Source organism: Dipodomys spectabilis, unplaced genomic scaffold, assembly GCF_019054845.1.
Source record: "Dipodomys spectabilis isolate Male_0828 unplaced genomic scaffold, ASM1905484v1 ptg000273l, whole genome shotgun sequence".
Taxonomy (NCBI): Eukaryota; Metazoa; Chordata; class Mammalia; order Rodentia; family Heteromyidae; genus Dipodomys; species Dipodomys spectabilis.
Window position 1 is genome coordinate 5,171,756 of NW_024870950.1, and position 17,843 is coordinate 5,189,598.

At 38.7% G+C, this 17,843-nt stretch overlaps 1 protein-coding gene across 2 annotated transcripts in view; it reads right to left on the reverse strand.

The window, feature by feature from the left end:
• The window catches only part of Hydin (HYDIN axonemal central pair apparatus protein), a 236,973-nt gene that overhangs the window by 145,802 nt on the left and 73,328 nt on the right, over positions 1–17,843 (reverse strand). For both annotated transcript variants that reach the window (XM_042700777.1, XM_042700776.1), the window contains exons 11-15: positions 12,928–13,151; positions 10,092–10,159; positions 5,288–5,523; positions 3,177–3,277; positions 969–1,104 (exon numbers count right to left, since the gene is read on the reverse strand). In XM_042700777.1, coding sequence (XP_042556711.1) covers positions 969–1,104; positions 3,177–3,277; positions 5,288–5,523; positions 10,092–10,159; positions 12,928–13,151 — 765 coding nt within the window. The remainder of the gene's footprint in view (positions 1–968; positions 1,105–3,176; positions 3,278–5,287; positions 5,524–10,091; positions 10,160–12,927; positions 13,152–17,843) is intronic.

Sequence of the window (17,843 nt, forward strand, 5' to 3'; positions counted from 1 at the left end):
GGTTCCGGCTTCTGTTTCAGAGAGACCCACACAGTAATTCTAAATTCCTTTTTACCTAAGAACCCTTTCACTAGAGGCAAGTAACTGTTTTATCCCAGCTAAATCTTCTCTGTTGCAGGTTAAACATGAGATTGCTCCTTTTATGATTTAGATTTGGAGATGACATGAGCCACGTTCTGGTTACTCCAAACATGATACATTTTTCAAGTTCCCATTAAAAATATGCATTTCCCATTAAAGCTGTATTTCTCTGATGCATCCTAAACTTGCCTTGGGTCTCTGGGTCCTTTAAAGCTCTTTTAACGCATATTGAACTTGAAGCCATATAAAGCTTCCATGGACTTTTTTGCATAAATTTATATTAGATTACTGTACTTATACAACTGCACTTTAAACCAAGTGCATTTTTGGTAAATTGTACATCATTATTAACCTCCCATTATTCTAGTCTTACCCATATGTGAACTGCTTAGTCACCCACTCAGACAGGTGTAGAACCATGTGGACGGACACATTTCAAAAGACATTAAGAGATAATTCCTGCTTTCTCTTCCTGTATTACTACTAGGCCTTCTGGTCCAACAAGTCCATTTATAAATACTGCATTACTCTATCACAGCCATGGGCATACACGAAAACCCCCAGCTCATTTCCCATGCTTGGTTAATTCACAGGCAATTATTTGCAGGTGCACTTTTGCATGCTGGCTTAATTGACACTTTTCCTTCTTTATCAAGGGCAATTTCCCTGGGAAATTAACAACTGTTTATACCTGCAGCTGCTCACTCATGCAGATGGCAATCCAGCTGTGGTTTTATAGCCCCATGCTTAGTTTATCCAAGGGTTAAAAATCAGGATTACATAAGGTCATGTGTTTGGAACTGTGACTCTTCAGAAGGCTGTCTCTCTCTTTTTTTTTTTCATGAAAGGAATCCAATGGGAGAACACCAAAGGAGAAAGTCACTCACCTGAGGCAGGACGGCGTAACATCCTGGGAGGTCGTCATTATTGACAAGCTGGATTGTCTTCTTATAGGGGTACTTTAGGAAGCAGCGCCCAAAGTTCACCTCCGTATCAACCAGTTGGAGGGCAGGTACAACACACCTGCTCAAAGGAGCCCATCAAACAACTCAAAATAGAGAACTTGTTTATAGAGAATGAAGAGTCCTTAACTGCATCTATTTGTCATTGTCATTAATCATGTTCAAATATTCTCTCCTGACATCTTTCTTAGTCTCCAGTCACTATTTTTTTTTCTAATCAGAAAAGAACTACCAGTAGAACTCGTTAAACAGCTGTCTGTAGTGAACAGTCACTAACATTTCCACTGTTTTTCAGTTTGGTCTTCCTCTTGCTAAAGTACCATGATGCAAGTTCCTTGGGATTGTGGGTCTATTTCCGTGAATGGGGTGATTACTACCAGCATGGGGTCCTAAGTAGCTATGCTTTGGTCAGGCAGAAAGTCCCCCAAAGACCACCAACAGATCACACCATCTAAATAACTAATAACTAATAATAAATAACAATAGCTAATTAATAATTCTAATTCCTATGCAGAACAATTGTCTTGAGTAGGTTGGCTTTGGGCAGCTGCTCAGTCTAGAACTAGTGCTGTGATAGTGGGTCTGATATACGGGGGTTGGGTTGGGAAGCGGAGAGCTGTGTACAGTGATGAGAGGAGATGGAGTCCCATGTTGGCAGTTAGTCTCTCATTAGGTGAGTTGGGTTTTATTTTGTGTCTGTAGCTCTCAGTGTCTAACCTGCCCTATGTCATTGCTACTGCATGCAGTGCTATGGGGAAGAGTTGCGACTTTTGAATTAGACAGACCTAGGTTCAATGCTGACCTCACAAAGAACCTCTGTTACTTTGGGCCAATTGTGTTCTCTGTCAGGGTCCTACTACTCTCATAGGTAAATTGAAAGCCATTCTAGGGATCGATTGGCATTATTATGCTTCTTGGGGTGGCAGGACAATCCAGAGAAAGTGTGAACTGAGGGCATGACCCAGCACCATTTAAGTGTGAAGTGAGAGGAGGTAGACCTGGGGTGAGGGCATGGCTAGTGTCATACTGGCTCGCTGAGAGAGTCACTTTGGGGTGCAAATCCTCAAAGCAACTCTTCAGGTGAGAGTCAGTGAGCAGTGTCTGCAGATAACACCATAAGTAATAATATAAAAGGAATGCTTTCACTTGAAGCCTGTTATTGAACACAGGATGACTGTCCATTTTTAGCTGGAATGGCAGTTATCGAGTTGACCCAATGACTTTCACAAAGCTAACTTTTTGCTGCCTGAAACCCTGGGACTGAGAACCATAACCATAGAGCATGCTTTTAGTAGAAACGCACCATCATTATTATGTTTGTAATCTAAGATTTCCTATTGATAGCGACAGGAAAAGGAGCTTGCAGCATATTGAAATAAGCATGCATAGAAAAGAAATCCAAGACCAGAATAAAAGGCAAACTTGTCAATAGAGTGGACCAAATCAGAAGGGCTTTTCTCTTTTTAATCAAATGAAAAAGGAATTAGGCCTAGAAGAAATACTAAGTAGCTTCAGGCAATACAGATTCAAGTTCTTTTGGGGCTGTTACTTGTCCTTTATCCAAGCCCAAGACTGTGTGAAATAGGGCCAGCTGGGATCTCCCCATCTACTAGCACATCTGCACCTTTGTTAATGTATATCTTCCCAACATTCATGAGAGACCTGAATTCTAGAAATTCATGTATTGGCTAAATGGTTCTTTCACTGAAGGACTGAGAGCAGTGTCTTCATGCTACATGACTTTGGAGTACTATCTTGAAAGATAAAACAAAAAACAGCATTTCATCACTTCTTCCTTCCAAAACTTAGTTTGAAGACAAATCAGGGAGCATTACAAGTGCACATGTGTATTCACACACACACACACACACACACACACACACACACACACACACACACACACATCCCACACCTTCTTACTGTTACCAAAAGATGCTTCTCTAAATATTTGTTGTCCTAAAGCTTTGTCCTTTGACTATTCAGTTTTCTTTCCCAGGAAGGAAGAATGTTCTGGCTAGCAGGTGAGCTGCCTTCTGGGAAGCAGCCCAATACAGGGCCTGGGGGAGGGATGGAGGCGGTAGGGGTGGGGGGGGTAGGGGAGGATTCCAGAAGAGAGGAACAGGTGAGGGCTACCTGGCTGTAATGAGGAGCGCCAGCACTTCTTCTCCAACGCCCTCCACATCTACCACCAATGCCAACTCATATTTCTGCACAGTGTTGGAGCATAAGGTCACCTGGAAAGGAAAAGGTAAGGAGTTGGTCTTCTCTCTTTGTGTACAGGGAAGAGAGGAACTAGGGGGAGACCAAAGCTCATGAAAGCAGTTTTCAAGTGTTTTATAGATATGTGACATATTGCGTTTTTAGTTAAACACGTTATTATATGGTGAGGTCAAGGCATACTGTGTGTTGTCGTAGGCCAGAAGTGATGTTAGTAAATAAGTTTGCTCATTTCTGAAGTTTTTTCATTAAATAATAGAAGTTATATTTCCACACAAAGGGAAAATGGCCATGAAGTCTAAGCAATATAAAACAAACTTTAATCATTACAATTTAATTTTTCCTTATATCTCAGGGCTATATGAGTGATGAAAATTCAATATACTGATAAAACACTACAATGAAATTTCTCTTACATCAAAACAAATGAGAAAATAATCATATGGGATCCAGAAACTGTCCTAAGAAATCAGTCTTTTATTACCCAAATCATTCCCTTCCCTATATTTATTATTAGAACAGAAAACAGGAAGTTCCAAAGAAAAGACCATCTGAGGACATTGTCTGACCAGAACATTTTAACCTATGCTTTTATTTGTGGCTGTCAGACTTTATGTTTAGACTTTGGAAAACCTTGTTCCAACTTTTAATTGCTTTAAAATGATTTGTACTAGAAGAGGTACTTGTTAGTCTAGAACACAGCTGCTGGCCTGTGTTAAGGCTTTTCTATCTATAAATTATGTATCAGGTACTAATTAAAAATCTTTTTGGTTGCAGAGGGAATCACTGAATGCAAATTTGAATCCACATAGACCTGGCTGAAGTGCAGATCAGAAGGGGAAATTGTAGCTTAGAGAAAGCTTTTTGAAATATGCAAGAAAATAAAGTAGAGATGAAGTCATTGATTTGGAAAGAAAACTTGGACTTGGAGAAAATCAAGAGACTTGAAGTATGACTAGAACCTCTTGTTTATATATCAGGTCTGTAGTTAGAAGGAAGAAGGGCAAATGATTCTGGAAGAAGCTGTGGAGGGATAGCATGTCTTTAAAATCCTTCCTGGGCTATCTAGAAAGGCATAAAGAATGATAGGTAACAGGTAGGCTGAACATTATCAAGTAAAAAAGAAATAAATGGATTACAGTAGCACTTTTTTAATTAGAAAAATGACAGCAATCTTGACAAGATAAAGTGGTATATAATATCATCAACCCTCACTGGAAGGAGAAAACCATGGAAGAGATGAAAAACCCCACAGAAGAGATTTAGGATGAATAGATTTGAGATAAGATATTAAGAAGCATTTAAAACAAATCTGGGGATAAGACAACAGCTGGATTACATCCTCAGTGGTAAAGGCTGAAGAGAAAACTAGCAACCTTAGCTATGAAGTCTTACCTTTTTCTCTTTCCCAGAAAGTATAAAGTCATTTCAATTTAGTAGTTCTCAGTATTGCTACACTTCACTGGTAAAGCAAGTAAGATAAACCCTTCTCAGCCAACTGTGTGGTAATTTTGCTGTTGGCACCACAGGCCATAACTATGGCACTGTGCTATCCTGATTTCTGACCAAGTATGGGGCTAGGGGTTGGGGATCAGCAGCCTCCTTCCTCATTGCTCTTCCTGTCAACCTAAATTCAAAGCACTGGTTAAACTATCACATTTGTGTTGACTATAAAGTCCAGGTTCATTTTTACAAATCTCAGTAAGCTGGCTGTCATCTGAATATTTATTGGTATAAAGGGTCTGAGTCTGAAGGGAAGAAAACTCTAATTATAAGTTCTGTAATTTTGTATTAATACCAATGTGTGTATTATCTCATAGGTAGTTGTCACCAGAAATAACTAGGAGCCACTGCTGTGAAGGTAATCCATCCAGATCAATGCAAATCCATTGTCTGGTTTCTTCTCCCATATACCCAATGTTCCACGATTTGAGAGGCACGCATTCCCACTGTCCCTAGACAGTCACTTTGTTCTCAAAGGCTGCCTGGAAATCCAGCCTCCAATTGCTGGAAAGCTGTGCGCTTACCCTGATAGCAGCAAATGCCTGGGAGCGAATTGTTCCATGGCTGGGAGCGATGGTGAATTCCTTTGGTTTTATTACAGGTGTTTCTTCACTGGTCCAAGACTGTCTGCTGTTGTCTGAGATCTGCCCATAACTTGGAACACTTTTTGGGCCAGTGCCATCTCCAGGGATACGCAATGTATAGGTCATAGGAATCAAAGATGTGTTATTCAGGGAACAGATCAGGGTATGAGGAAACCCTAGAAAATCAAATAAGAGGTGAGAAATAAAAGCCCTCCTCCAATAGCCTCCCTTGGCCACTGACCTCTTCTGGCAACTACCCAACAATGAACAGGTTTTACATAAATTGTTGCTACAAATAGTTGCCCTATACATTGTTTTCCATCAGTAAACAATTTAATTCTTTCATGCATTTACTTAATGATTGTAAGGTTAGGAACAGGTGCAAATGGGTCATGCCTGTAATCCTAGCTACTCAGGAGGCTGAGACCTGAACATAGTGGTTCAAAACCAGCCCAGGCAGAAAATCAGTGAAACTCTTATCTCTGATTAACCACCAGAAAATTTTAAGTGGCACTGTGGCTCAAAGTGGTACAGTGCAATGCTTGAGTGAAAACAAAAAGCTCAGGGACAGTGCTCAGGTGCTGAGTTGAACCCACAACTCCCCACAGAAAACCTAATAAATATTATGCAACAGGCTAACTAGTAGATGACACAATAAATCCCTTGACTGTCACCTCTTCCAAAGAGTGACCCTGTAGTATTAGTTTGCTGGGTTGTCTTGCAAAAGCATATTTTGCTTTCAGATTTTGCATGAAATGCTTGCCCTTTTTTATTTATTGGTTCATGTGTGAAAGCAGAGTCTTGTGTGTGTTTTTTTCCCCCACTATGTGGCCTAAAGCTTGTAAAAAGGTGATAGAATTAGTTCTGGCCTGTCTAAGGATCATGCTCTCAGGGCTGGCTGAATAATATCAAAGAACAACCTCTACCAAGAGAGACTTGGTGATCTGCTTTAGAGCGAGCTAATCATCCAGGCAGAGACTAACACCAACTTTCACCTTCCTCAAAGCTACTTTGTCATACTATATGCAGCTCTCCTGTGTTGTCAGGTAGACTCATGTTCCTTTCTTTTAAGATGTGAATCCTCCTTGCTGGGCAAGAGATAAGCTGAACTCTGAATTTTGATTCCCTAGGTGGTTATTCTATCTGCTACCACTTTCAGAGCAAGAAGAATTATCTATAGCCATAGAACACAAGTGTTTATTTCTACTGGTTGTAAACCTTGCTCTTCTACCTTGAACAACCTTCTCTTGAAATGTTATTCTTGGAAACTCCAGAGGAATGGCTACAAAGGTAGTTTCCCAATTATGTAATTGCTATGATGACTTTTCTAAATGTGCCCAAGATCGACTTTTGAAACTATGCCTTATTTTACCTGATCATTTATGGGCTAAACATTTTGCTAATTGATAGCATAGTCTTTCAAACTATTGCCAGGTTATTTCTCTGTAACCAGAAACTTTTCACAGAAGAAAGCTAATATTAACTTCCTTGTTTAAAGAATTCCCTGTACTAGGATTTTTAATATTCCATATGATATTGCTTGTCAGGAAGCCTAAGGAAGGGGATATTCATTTGCTAAAGACTGAACGATTACTAGTAAGAACGGTATTCTTGGGGCTGGAGCATGGCTCAGTGGTAGAGTGATTGCCTTGCATGCATGAGGCCCTGGGTTCAATTCCTCAGCACCACATAAGCAGAAAAAGCCAGAAGTGGTGCTGTGGCTCAAGTGGTTGAGCACTAGCCTTGAGCTGAAGAGCTAAGGGACAGTGCCCAGGCCCAGAGTTCAGGCCCCATGACTGGCAAAAAAAAAAAAAAAAGAAGAAGAAAAAAAGAAAGAAAAAAGAAAAAAAAAAGAATGGTATTCTTAGGCTTCTGGCTGCACCCAATTTTGTATCTCCTTCTGAATGAAAGTATTCTATAGTTCTAGACATCTCTGCTCCATTCAAATATTATCAAGAAGATAGAAGGTCAATAGCTATTTTTCTTATTGAGATATTTTTATTCTACAAAGGGGTTACAATCCAGTGTGTCATTTTGATCTATTCAGTGCATTTTGGTCTATCGCCCTTCTCATTGTTCCTTCTTGTCCCTTCCAGCCCCACCTATCACTACAATTTTTCGAGTTTCAGAGGATATATAGTGTATATTAATTATGACTGTATTTCCTCACCTCCTCTTTTCTTGGCCTATCACCCTTCTCTTGGGCTTCATTTGGTTAGACTGTAAGTTAGTTGCTCAAAGGAGTTACAGCATTTGAATTCTCTGCATATACCATACTTTAGTTAATATGCTTATATGTATATGCGATATAATCCTATATAGGTCTCTCTCTATATAATTTATATTTAACTTCCGAATATGAGAGAAAACATGTGTCCTTTGTCTCTCTGGGCCTAATGTACTTCAGTTAACGTAATTTCTCCCATCAATTTCTCTGCAAATGATGTAATATTCTTCCTGATAAACGAAGGAAATTCTATTTTTATTTTCTTAGAGTAATTAACAAGATTGGATAGAATGTTCAAGGATTCTCAGAGGCAACTCATATTTCTCCCAGTACTTAATTACTGATTTAAAAGACAACATTCTCAAGAGATCCAATTCTCCTTTAATTTGCATAGTTTTACCTGATTTTAAAAAACCTCTACTAAGATTTCTTGAAGAAATTAGCAGCTGCAGATCAAAAAGCTGCACAGCAAAAAAACCCCAACAATAAAATTATTTTAAAAGGTGGTCCATCATTTAGAAGATGACCCCCTTCTACTAAACAATGGAGAGTATTAAACTGATTCAGCAACATGCAAATTCAAAAATTAAACTACACCAGAGAGATTTGGGGGGTATTCGTAGTTTTTTTTAGACAAAAGGTTCCTGCTTTTCTAGTAAAATAAAAAAAACTCCATAAAGCAAAGGCAAATGTATTGCAGATCATCATGCAAGTGAAGTGATATTTTTGTAGTAATACACAGAAGTAATTCAGAATATGGGAGATCAATAAACACATATAAAATCCATAAAATTCAGACTCAGGTTTAGGAAATGAACATGGTCTACATGGGAGTCTTGGTTCATTTCAAGTGAACACCAACTATGCCACCAAATCTGAGATGGTCTTTGACAACGGTGTTTTATCACAAGTCCTATTATGAGTAAGAATTAATTTGAAAATTTTATTGTGATATTTTCTGGTCTTTTGCTGCTACAAGATATCTGACAGTAGTGTGATCATCCTCTCTTGTAGCTTTATATTGCAATGCTGTGTAAGGATGTGTTGTTGACATACATCAGTTGCCAGGATCCCTGCATGGACTTGGCTGAACTTCTTAGAAGATGACTGAGCAGGGCTTTGGATTTACTAATATGCCTCATATTTTTCACTAGCCACAACTGGACAAAGTCTAGAGAGTCTGCTTCACTTATTTGTCTATTAGGTGAATTTTAAGTTGAAGATCACACTTATTTTCCTTCAGGAGAATCTAACTATCACTCAAATATATGATACAAGTTTATAAAAAAAAGTGTCTCCAGTCAGTTTCTTATACTATAGTAACATGCAAATGCTTGTAAATCATTTTCATAGATTTCCCTCCACTATGTGCCTTATGCAATATGATTTTCATGGAGGTATTCTACATGTTATGTGATTTGAATAAAGCTGTTATAACCCTCATGTTGAAGCAATTGACCAGACATTATGAACAAAATTTTCCTAAAGAACTATTTTTCCCCAAAGTAGATAGGCCTACTCAAAATGAAACAAAATAGAAAAAATTACATACACACATATTTTAGTTAGTATTTTACAACCCCTATTTCCATTATCACTTACTTAAAAAGGTAAATTAATTTTAAACCAAATTAAATTAAATCATGAAATAAGATTCAAAATAAATTTGAAGTCTCCCTAATGAGAAATTTAGTACTAAAGAATTATTTTGTTGAGGATAATTGAACTTTGAATGATCATTGGTACACACACACACACACACACACACACAATTGCCATTAGTACATGTATGTTTTCTTACCATCTAAGAACCAGTTTTTCCCTTTAGTGGGGGCAACAGTGAGCATACATGAATTTAAGCAGATCTCAATTCTTCTGATCTCAGTTTAAAACTGGAGGCATCAAGTAGTACTGCCTCATAGGATTACTAAAAGAATTCAATGCAACACTATATATAATACATTTAGCAATGACTAAAATACAAAACACAATGGATAAGTAGAGCTTCTGATACTGCTGTTGTTACTGTTCTTATCACTTTATTAGTGGTGAAGCTTAGAAAAAGAGAAATTACTCAGGAGAACAACTGGGCAAGATGGTAACATCCCAACACTGAGGAGCGAAAGAACACCTGAGTCAATACACTGAGTTCACCTTAAACTTGAGAGCATCTTTGTGAGGCAGTGGCTTTGCTGCCAGATGGGCAAATCGGAATCTGCATTTATTAGAATACAGAATGTTCAACTAGTGGAGTGAAGCATAAAGCTTCTGTTGTCTCACTGTGGGAAGAGGGAAGACAGCTAGGTCTGACAGCTCTGAGTGCTCAGGACACAGCTACTATTTTCACATTCAAATGCCACTGCCACAGAGAAAGAAAAGAACAATTCTAGGCCCTCTTAACTGTTACCTATAAAAGAACAGTAAGAGAGAGGCTTTGTAAATATTCTTCCTCCCATACAGAGACAAAAAATATCCCTACCCCTCTCTAATCTCTACATTTAAAGTAGAAGTACTCACCATAGGAAACATCCCCAAAGTGCAGAGCAGGGACATTAAAATGGAAGGTAGGCCCAATGACACAGCCTCTGAAACACAAAAGTTGGAGGGTAGGGAGAATATCTAATGAGTTCAAGATAATGACCAGGAGCTGAGAGTACAAACTAAAATACCATAACTTGGCAGTAAATCCATTCTAGAAGTGAGAAAGTTATGAGATGATGATCTCTCATAGAGCTCCTCAATTATTTTTCAAAACTCCAACCATGGTTTTGACAAATGATACTGTTGTTAAAACTTATGGCCCAATTTCTACCAGCAAGCAAGGCAGGGGCATAACAGATAGATCACCAAACTAATGGCATAAACTGTCATCAATTTGGATGAGTCACTTATAATGTGTAAGTTATTAACTTATCAAGAAATAAAAATTACAGAACATCAATGATACTGCCAGTGATCAATGATACTGTTAACAATACTGCCAATCTATTCTATGCTTTTATAATTTCATTCCTACCACACTACCTTGCTGTGACATTGGCCATATATTTATTGGTATTACCATTTCTTCCTCCAGTATGAAAAAGAGAAGTCTAGACTAGGTGACTGAAGGAATGGGCACTCCAAATATTCATCTAGTTCTCCCTTAGTGTAAGTAAGGCTTGACAATCTTGAAGAGATGGTCCTAACTTAAAATAAGTAATAGATTCTTCAGTTTCTAGTTTACTTCAGGTGGCAGGTAGAATAATGGTTCCGAAAGATATGTACATTTTAATCCTTAGAACCTGGGATTATGCTAGGTAACATGGAAAGGCGAATTAAGTAGCAGCTGGAATTAGGGTTGCTAATGGATTGAATTTTAGATGGTGAGATTATGGTAGGTCCAATATATTCATAAGGGTCTTTACTGACAAAGGAGGAAGACAGGAGAAGACATCTGAGTTACGCAATGTGAGAAGTTACTTTGAAGGAAGAAAGGAAAGGAGTCAATGAGAATAGACAGCCTCAAGATGCTGCAAAGTTTAGGCAATGAACTTTCCCCCTTCAGGAAAAAACTTAGCTCTGCCAACACCTTGGTTTTACTCCAATGAAACCTGTGTTGGGCCTCTAATTTACAGAACTGTAAACCAATAAATCTGTGCTGTTTTCAAGTTAGGAAATTTGTGACAATCTATTAAAGTAGAAAATAAAGCCTAATAATCAAGTATTCTTGTTTCCTTTTAGAGCAATAACGATTTTCTCCATAACTCATATATTTAAAAATATTTAGACAAAAGAACTGAATAGGACATATATGTAACAAAGCACACAGATACCAGATAATACCTTAAGGTGGAACTATCCTAATTCACCAAGGTCCGGATGTTGGTGACATAGGCATGTTGCACCATGTAGAATGCATTGGTGCTCTAGTGGTACCTCCAGCTGCTCTAGCTCTAACTATAACGTGATGAGAAAATATCACAAGCCTGAGAAGAGTGGCCATGGCTAAGACTCACTGCAGCAAGTTCCTACTCCCAAAGATGTCTCGTGACTATCTGTTCTCATGATTGGAAGTGATTTCCAAAGGAGTGGCAAGAACTTAGCAAGGCAATTAGGATCCAGCTGAGCTTCAAGTCCAACATGCCTTCAGATTAGATGCTTAGCTTGGAAAAGAAGCTTTCAGGGGCCAAAGTAGCAAATCAATGACAAAGCATGTGAACTGTGCAAAGGTGCTCGCAGGATTGCACAAAGCAGTCATTAAACCAGTGCAGAGGTTGAAAGAATCAGAGATAAATCACATTTGTTCAAAGGCTCCTATAACTGAGAGAACTGTATCTGAATACTATCTGGACTTAGAGATGGTCAGATGAATCCTAACAGTGATTTTTCTAAATATTAGGAGAGTCTATGCCAAGACTTGCATGCATCAATGCAGTGATCTGTTAAAATTATAATATACACCAATTATAATTGAGTTATTATGAAACAAGCTGAATGCATAGAAAAATATAAGAGAAAAAACTGCTAATGGGAAAACTTTATATTAATTTTATAGTGAAGTTTATGTAGCCATTTAAAATACTGTGTTATGTGATTGTAGGAGCAAATAAAAATAGCAAAAGTATATTTGTTTTAACCTTTCAAGACATATTAACCAAAATTATATATATCAAGGACAGAATGGTTTTAAAAGAGAAAGAAAAAATTCTAGAATCTATAAGCCTTGTAGACATTCTTGGGGCATAAGGTCTAAGGAAGTTCTTCTGAAATTGCCTTTGAAATTGCATATTTACTTGTGATACCAGATAGTATTTCAAAATTATAGTTCATGGTTTGAAGTGTTAGAATATAGTTTAATACATGAACTTCAGAAAACATCGTGTGGGGAAGAAAAATCAGTAGGTCTATTTCTTTCAGAAACTGGTGATGAGCTTGGAGATAAATGGACTCTTATAGTACTTCAAAGCATTATAGGTAGGTTGATTTTAAGAGTTTTCCTAAAATAAAAACAAAACAGGAAGGTGTAGAGAAACTGTGATCATAATCAAAGCTTAGTCAAGAAGATAATTTCCACCAGATGTTACTATAATGAATTATCTTCTCCAAATACCCTAGTCCGGAGAGTGACTATAGGCTAGTTTTATAAAGTTACAACCGATGGACAATTCTGATCCCCCAATAGCATCTATAGCCATATTGTAAGTCACACCTGTTCTAGGAAAACATTAGTGGAAATTTAACACATCCCATTATGCTGAAGTGCTCATATCAACAAAGATAACTATGGGTATCCAAGACATGATCTAGTTCTAAAACTCAAGAAAGCAGTAGGTGAAAACTTCAGTTAGTTTCCACCTTAAACATTCCTTACTTAATGGTCAGTTTCACAGGCTCTGGTGTCCCATTGACATCAATCAGGAACTCTTCTTCGAAGTACCCCAGGATGGTAGAACTGAAGGAGATCTGGACAGCTTGGACTCCACTTGGCTCAATGATGCCCTCTTTGGGACTGAAAACAAAGCAAGACCCCAAGGCTGAGGTTGTAGGGACCACATGGAAGAGGGCATCGATGCTGCCTTTGTTGGACATGACTGCCTGTTTCAAGCAAAGACAAAGATTGGAAAGTCAAGGGACCTGTGATCAATTTCATGTAAGCATGTGGTTGTATTTATTATTTCATGTCAGCACAGAATAAGATGTAGGGATTAGGACCAAAGGAAAACATTCACATTTATATTATATTCATGCTATAAAGACTTGTTCTAGGAGCAAGCTTCCCAGAAGAAGGTAAATGTAGACAGAGGTCAGAGAAATAAACTGAGAAAAGGTTTCAGAATTTGATTTATTATTAGAGGTCACCTCTAACCTTGAAGAAGAAAGTGGCTGTGGTGGGTAATGGGCAGAATCCAGTAGATAACTGCGCAGGGAGATCAAGGACACAGAGGAAGTGGTGGGCAACTCATTTTGAGAGCAGTAGTGAAAAGTGAGGCTGGAAGATGAACAGGGGTGGAAAGCTATCTTAGTGGGCACTGAGGGAGCTTGTGTTAAATTAGGTGATGCACAGTCAGGGCCCAACCCAGAGGAAGCCCTTACTCTGTGATGCCTTCTGTTGTCATTGATCCAGAAGACAGCTCTAGGGGACCAAGTGAATGGGGATCTACCTGGAGGTTAGTTGCTACTCAAGAGGAGCTTGAATGGCGCACAGCCACTGGCCTCTGCAGGGGAAGAGGCAGCTACTTGTGCCAACAGAACACAGCTAATGCACCAAAGCAAATACAAGAAGGATTTGTCTTTTTATACTTATTTCCCACGCTCCTCATTCTGATGTCCTTGAAAGTCTGAATTGTGTTTCATCCTTTTTTAAAGGAATCTTTTAAAAGAAAGGCTCCTTTTAAAAGAACCTTTCTAAAGAAAAGTGTTTATCGTCAGGGACTCTGTGGCCAAACTCCTTGGGTTCAAATCTCAGCTTTGCCATTGACCTACTATCTATATAGCTTTAGACAACAGTCTTGACTTCTCATATTAAGAGTAAATTTATCAACTTATATAACTTTTAGAATAGTTCTTGACAATTAGTGTTTATAAATGACAATGACTGTTACTTATAACCTCATGCAAAATGGGCACAGAATTTATCTGTGTTTAGGGAGTCACTGAGAATACATTAGTGGTAACTTCAAGGCCACTTAAAGGCATTAGTGGTCAAGAATGCCCCTTTCGGGCTGGGAAGGTGGCTCAGTGGTAGAGAGCTTGCCTTGCATGCCTGACGCCCTGGGTTCGATTCCTCAGCACCACATAAGCAAAAAGAAAAAAGCTGGAAGTGGCGCTGTGACTCAAGTGGTAGAGCGCTAGCCTTGAGCTGAAGAGCTGAGGGAAAGCGCCCAGGCCCAGAGTTCAGGCCCCATGACCGGACTCCCCCCACACCCCCAAAAAAAGAATGCCCCTTTCAGCTATATACATATGACCATATAAGATGATGTTAAGAGAAATGAACCCCAAGATAGGGACACAAACATATATTTTCTTTCTTGCTATTGTTTCTAACATATTTATAATGTACCATGTGAATTTTTGTTACGTTGTATGTTCCTCCCCCATGGTATAACCCCTGTTTTCACTGTATTTGATGTTGGTGTCCTGCATCTTGTATATACACTTCTCTAATTCGGGGAGGGGAAGGGAAAAAACAAAATGCTTAAATAAGGATATAGATTGACCCATTGTAACAATGAGATGTACAAAACAATATGTTGAAAACAAACTTTACAACTTCGGTGTGGGGAGGTAGTTGTGGAGATGGGAGGGAAGAGATGGTAGGGGGAAAACAAAGGAGAAGGCAACAATGCTCAATAGGAAATGTACTCATTACCTTGCTCATGTAACTATAACCCCTCTTGTACAGCATTTTTACAATAAAAAACATATAAAAAAAAAGAATGCTCCTTTGTTCTTTCTAGGAAGACACATAGTTGCCTTTGTGTTTGTTTTTGTTTTTTGTTAACAGGACTATTTAACCCAGGGTCTCTAAACAGTGAGTTTCCCCATTTTCGAGAACATGCATGCCATTCTACCCCTGACAAAATAATACTGAATCTAGCAATCAAGTTGGGGACGTAATTTTAAGGCCTCTTGACTTCTGGTGATAACTCTTACCCTTGGGGTTTTTTCCTTTGATAGGGAAACACTCAAATAGAACTTCACCTCCAATTTGTTTTTCTTTTTGATTATACTATGGAAGAGTGTACATTCTTGGTGTTATATGGTTTATTCTTTCTGTATCTGCTAAGCTCAGCAATGACTAAGGGCAATCTAGTTATTCAAATTCATCTCAAGCAGGTAATATAATAAATTGAAAGATGCAACGAGGCATCAATTTTATGCAGAGAGTGCAAAATATCCCCATAAGAAGCACTTTGCCATGTCCTTCTTTGCCACTGCTCAGCTCTCCCAACTGTTCAATCTGTTGCATCACCTCATTGAACACCTTAGTTAACTGTGGTTTGCCTCACTGTTAAAACTTGGGAGGGTGGGAAGTGGTGGTCTTAAGTAGATTTGTGTTATACTGTAAGAAGTTAGTATTTCACTTAGGAAAATCCTATCCAGCCTACATTAGCATGAAAGATCCTTATCTGATGGTGTATCCATAATCTGTAAAATATAAGGGTACTCACAAAAGATAAACTATTAGAGCATCAATTACTAAGAACTATATACACAGTCACCAGTGGTTCATGCCTGTAATCCCAGCCACTCTCTGGAGCTTATGTGGTTTGGAGTACAAATGTATCCCAGACAGGAAAATTAGTGAGACACTTATTAATTAACTTATATAACTTTTAGAATAGTTCTTGACAATTAGTGCTTATAATTGGCAGTGACTTGTGACTTATAACCTCATGCATAATGGGCACAGAATTTATCTGTGTTTAAACTGAAAGTAGAGCTGTGGCTCAAGTGGCAAATCATCAGCATTGAGTGAAAAAGCTAAGGGACAGTGACCAGGACCTGAGTTCAAGGCTCAGTACCTCCATAAAACAAATGAAAAGAACTATCATATCCCCCACTACCACCCAAAGACCCTTCTCTTCCATGCAGCCCATACATCTGATTTCTTTGTTCAAATTGTATGTTCCTTTTTTGTTCTACTTCCCCATGATTTAACATCTCTTTACATTTTGCATCATGTCACTTAGGCTACAGATAAACCAGCAAATGTGGGGACGAAGAACATTTTCCACAAGCAGAGTAGGATGGGCTGAGAACTGAGCTGGTTGTAGGGTAGAAGACCGGGATGCTGAGAACCTAAAGGACTAAAAGGCTAACAAAAAGGCCTTCTAGTTCCAGAACATGATAGAGGGTGCCAGGAACCCAGAGCTCTCAATATTTACAATCTGTGACTTGACCAAGTTAGTTATTTCACATTTCTGGCTGTCAGTTTTGCTGTTCCCTGAATCCATTTCCTCTTCTATAGTGACAGATTACATTCCCCCTTCCCTTGTAGTCATATGGCTAAGAACAATGGCAGTACAATGAGCTATATTCAGTGCTACCTTCTCTATATATAGCTCATGGACATTTCTGTATGTTCTTTTCCTTTCTTCCAGAGGGATACAGGTAAAGCCACATTTCATTGTGCCACCAGGCAATCAGTAGGAGTATCTGAGCAGAAGAAAGAGCCTGTGGTGTTCCAGATACTCTGCTAGAGGAATATACTTTTTGAACCTTGGCTGCAGAGTTTATCTAGCATTATTCTACTGAACAGTTAAACTTTGCTGTGCCTGGGCTTACTCACTTATAACACAGGAATAGACACTGAGCCTACTCCTCCCTTGCTAGTGTTTCTATGAAAACTATGGCAGGGCATCAGCATGGTCACACACACTTGGGAGATATTGTCGAGGGTATTAACCACACATGTTTCATGGTTATCATTGTGAAACAAACATAACATATTTTTCACCATTTTGTAAGCACCAGAAATTGCATATATTTTGTACATATACACAGACATGTACACACATGGGGCTTGATGGCTACTTGACACTCATTAAATAACTGTGTTTATCATTTCTTTAAAAACACAAACGTGTATAATGTTTGAACATCCTCAAACAAAGCTTCAACTGTTACAGTTAGATCTAGTATAAAAATGTGCCCTAGATGCAAAGTTAGCCATGAGGAAATACTGGAGTGGCTTTGACCCTGAGGAACCCACATGAGTCTGTCTTGTAAGACTCCAATTTCTAGCTAATTGGAAAGACAAAGCAGGGAGGTCTCTTTTAGAAACCTCGATGATTAGTTTTTTCAAACTTGAGCTGGAGATGAGGGCATTTGGAGAGAAATCTGAAGTGTGAAAACAGTTCTCCTCATTAGGACATTCTAGAAAATGTAAAAAGTTCTCTCTCCTCTCAGCTGTAGAATTTATGTTGTCAGAGACCAAGCTTGAAACAGATGGGGAGAGGTATTTATGGTGTTCCTCTTTAGAATCTACCAAATGAGGAGGATAAAGCCAATTTAAATTATGGCTTTGACACTTTTTAGCTTTTAGTGAAGTCAAAGGTACTGATGAAGAAGGGTAGAAGTTGGTGTTTGCAGCACAGCTACTAGGAGGGGAATCAGCATTTTGGGGTCTGAATGGGGATGAGTAATGGCAAATGGATGTGACTGTACATATTTCTGATCACATAGAAACACTGATCACATAAAGGTGCCAGTGGCTCATACCTACAATCCCAGCTACTCAGGAAGCTGAGATCTGAGGATCACAGTTCATAGCCAGCCTGGGCA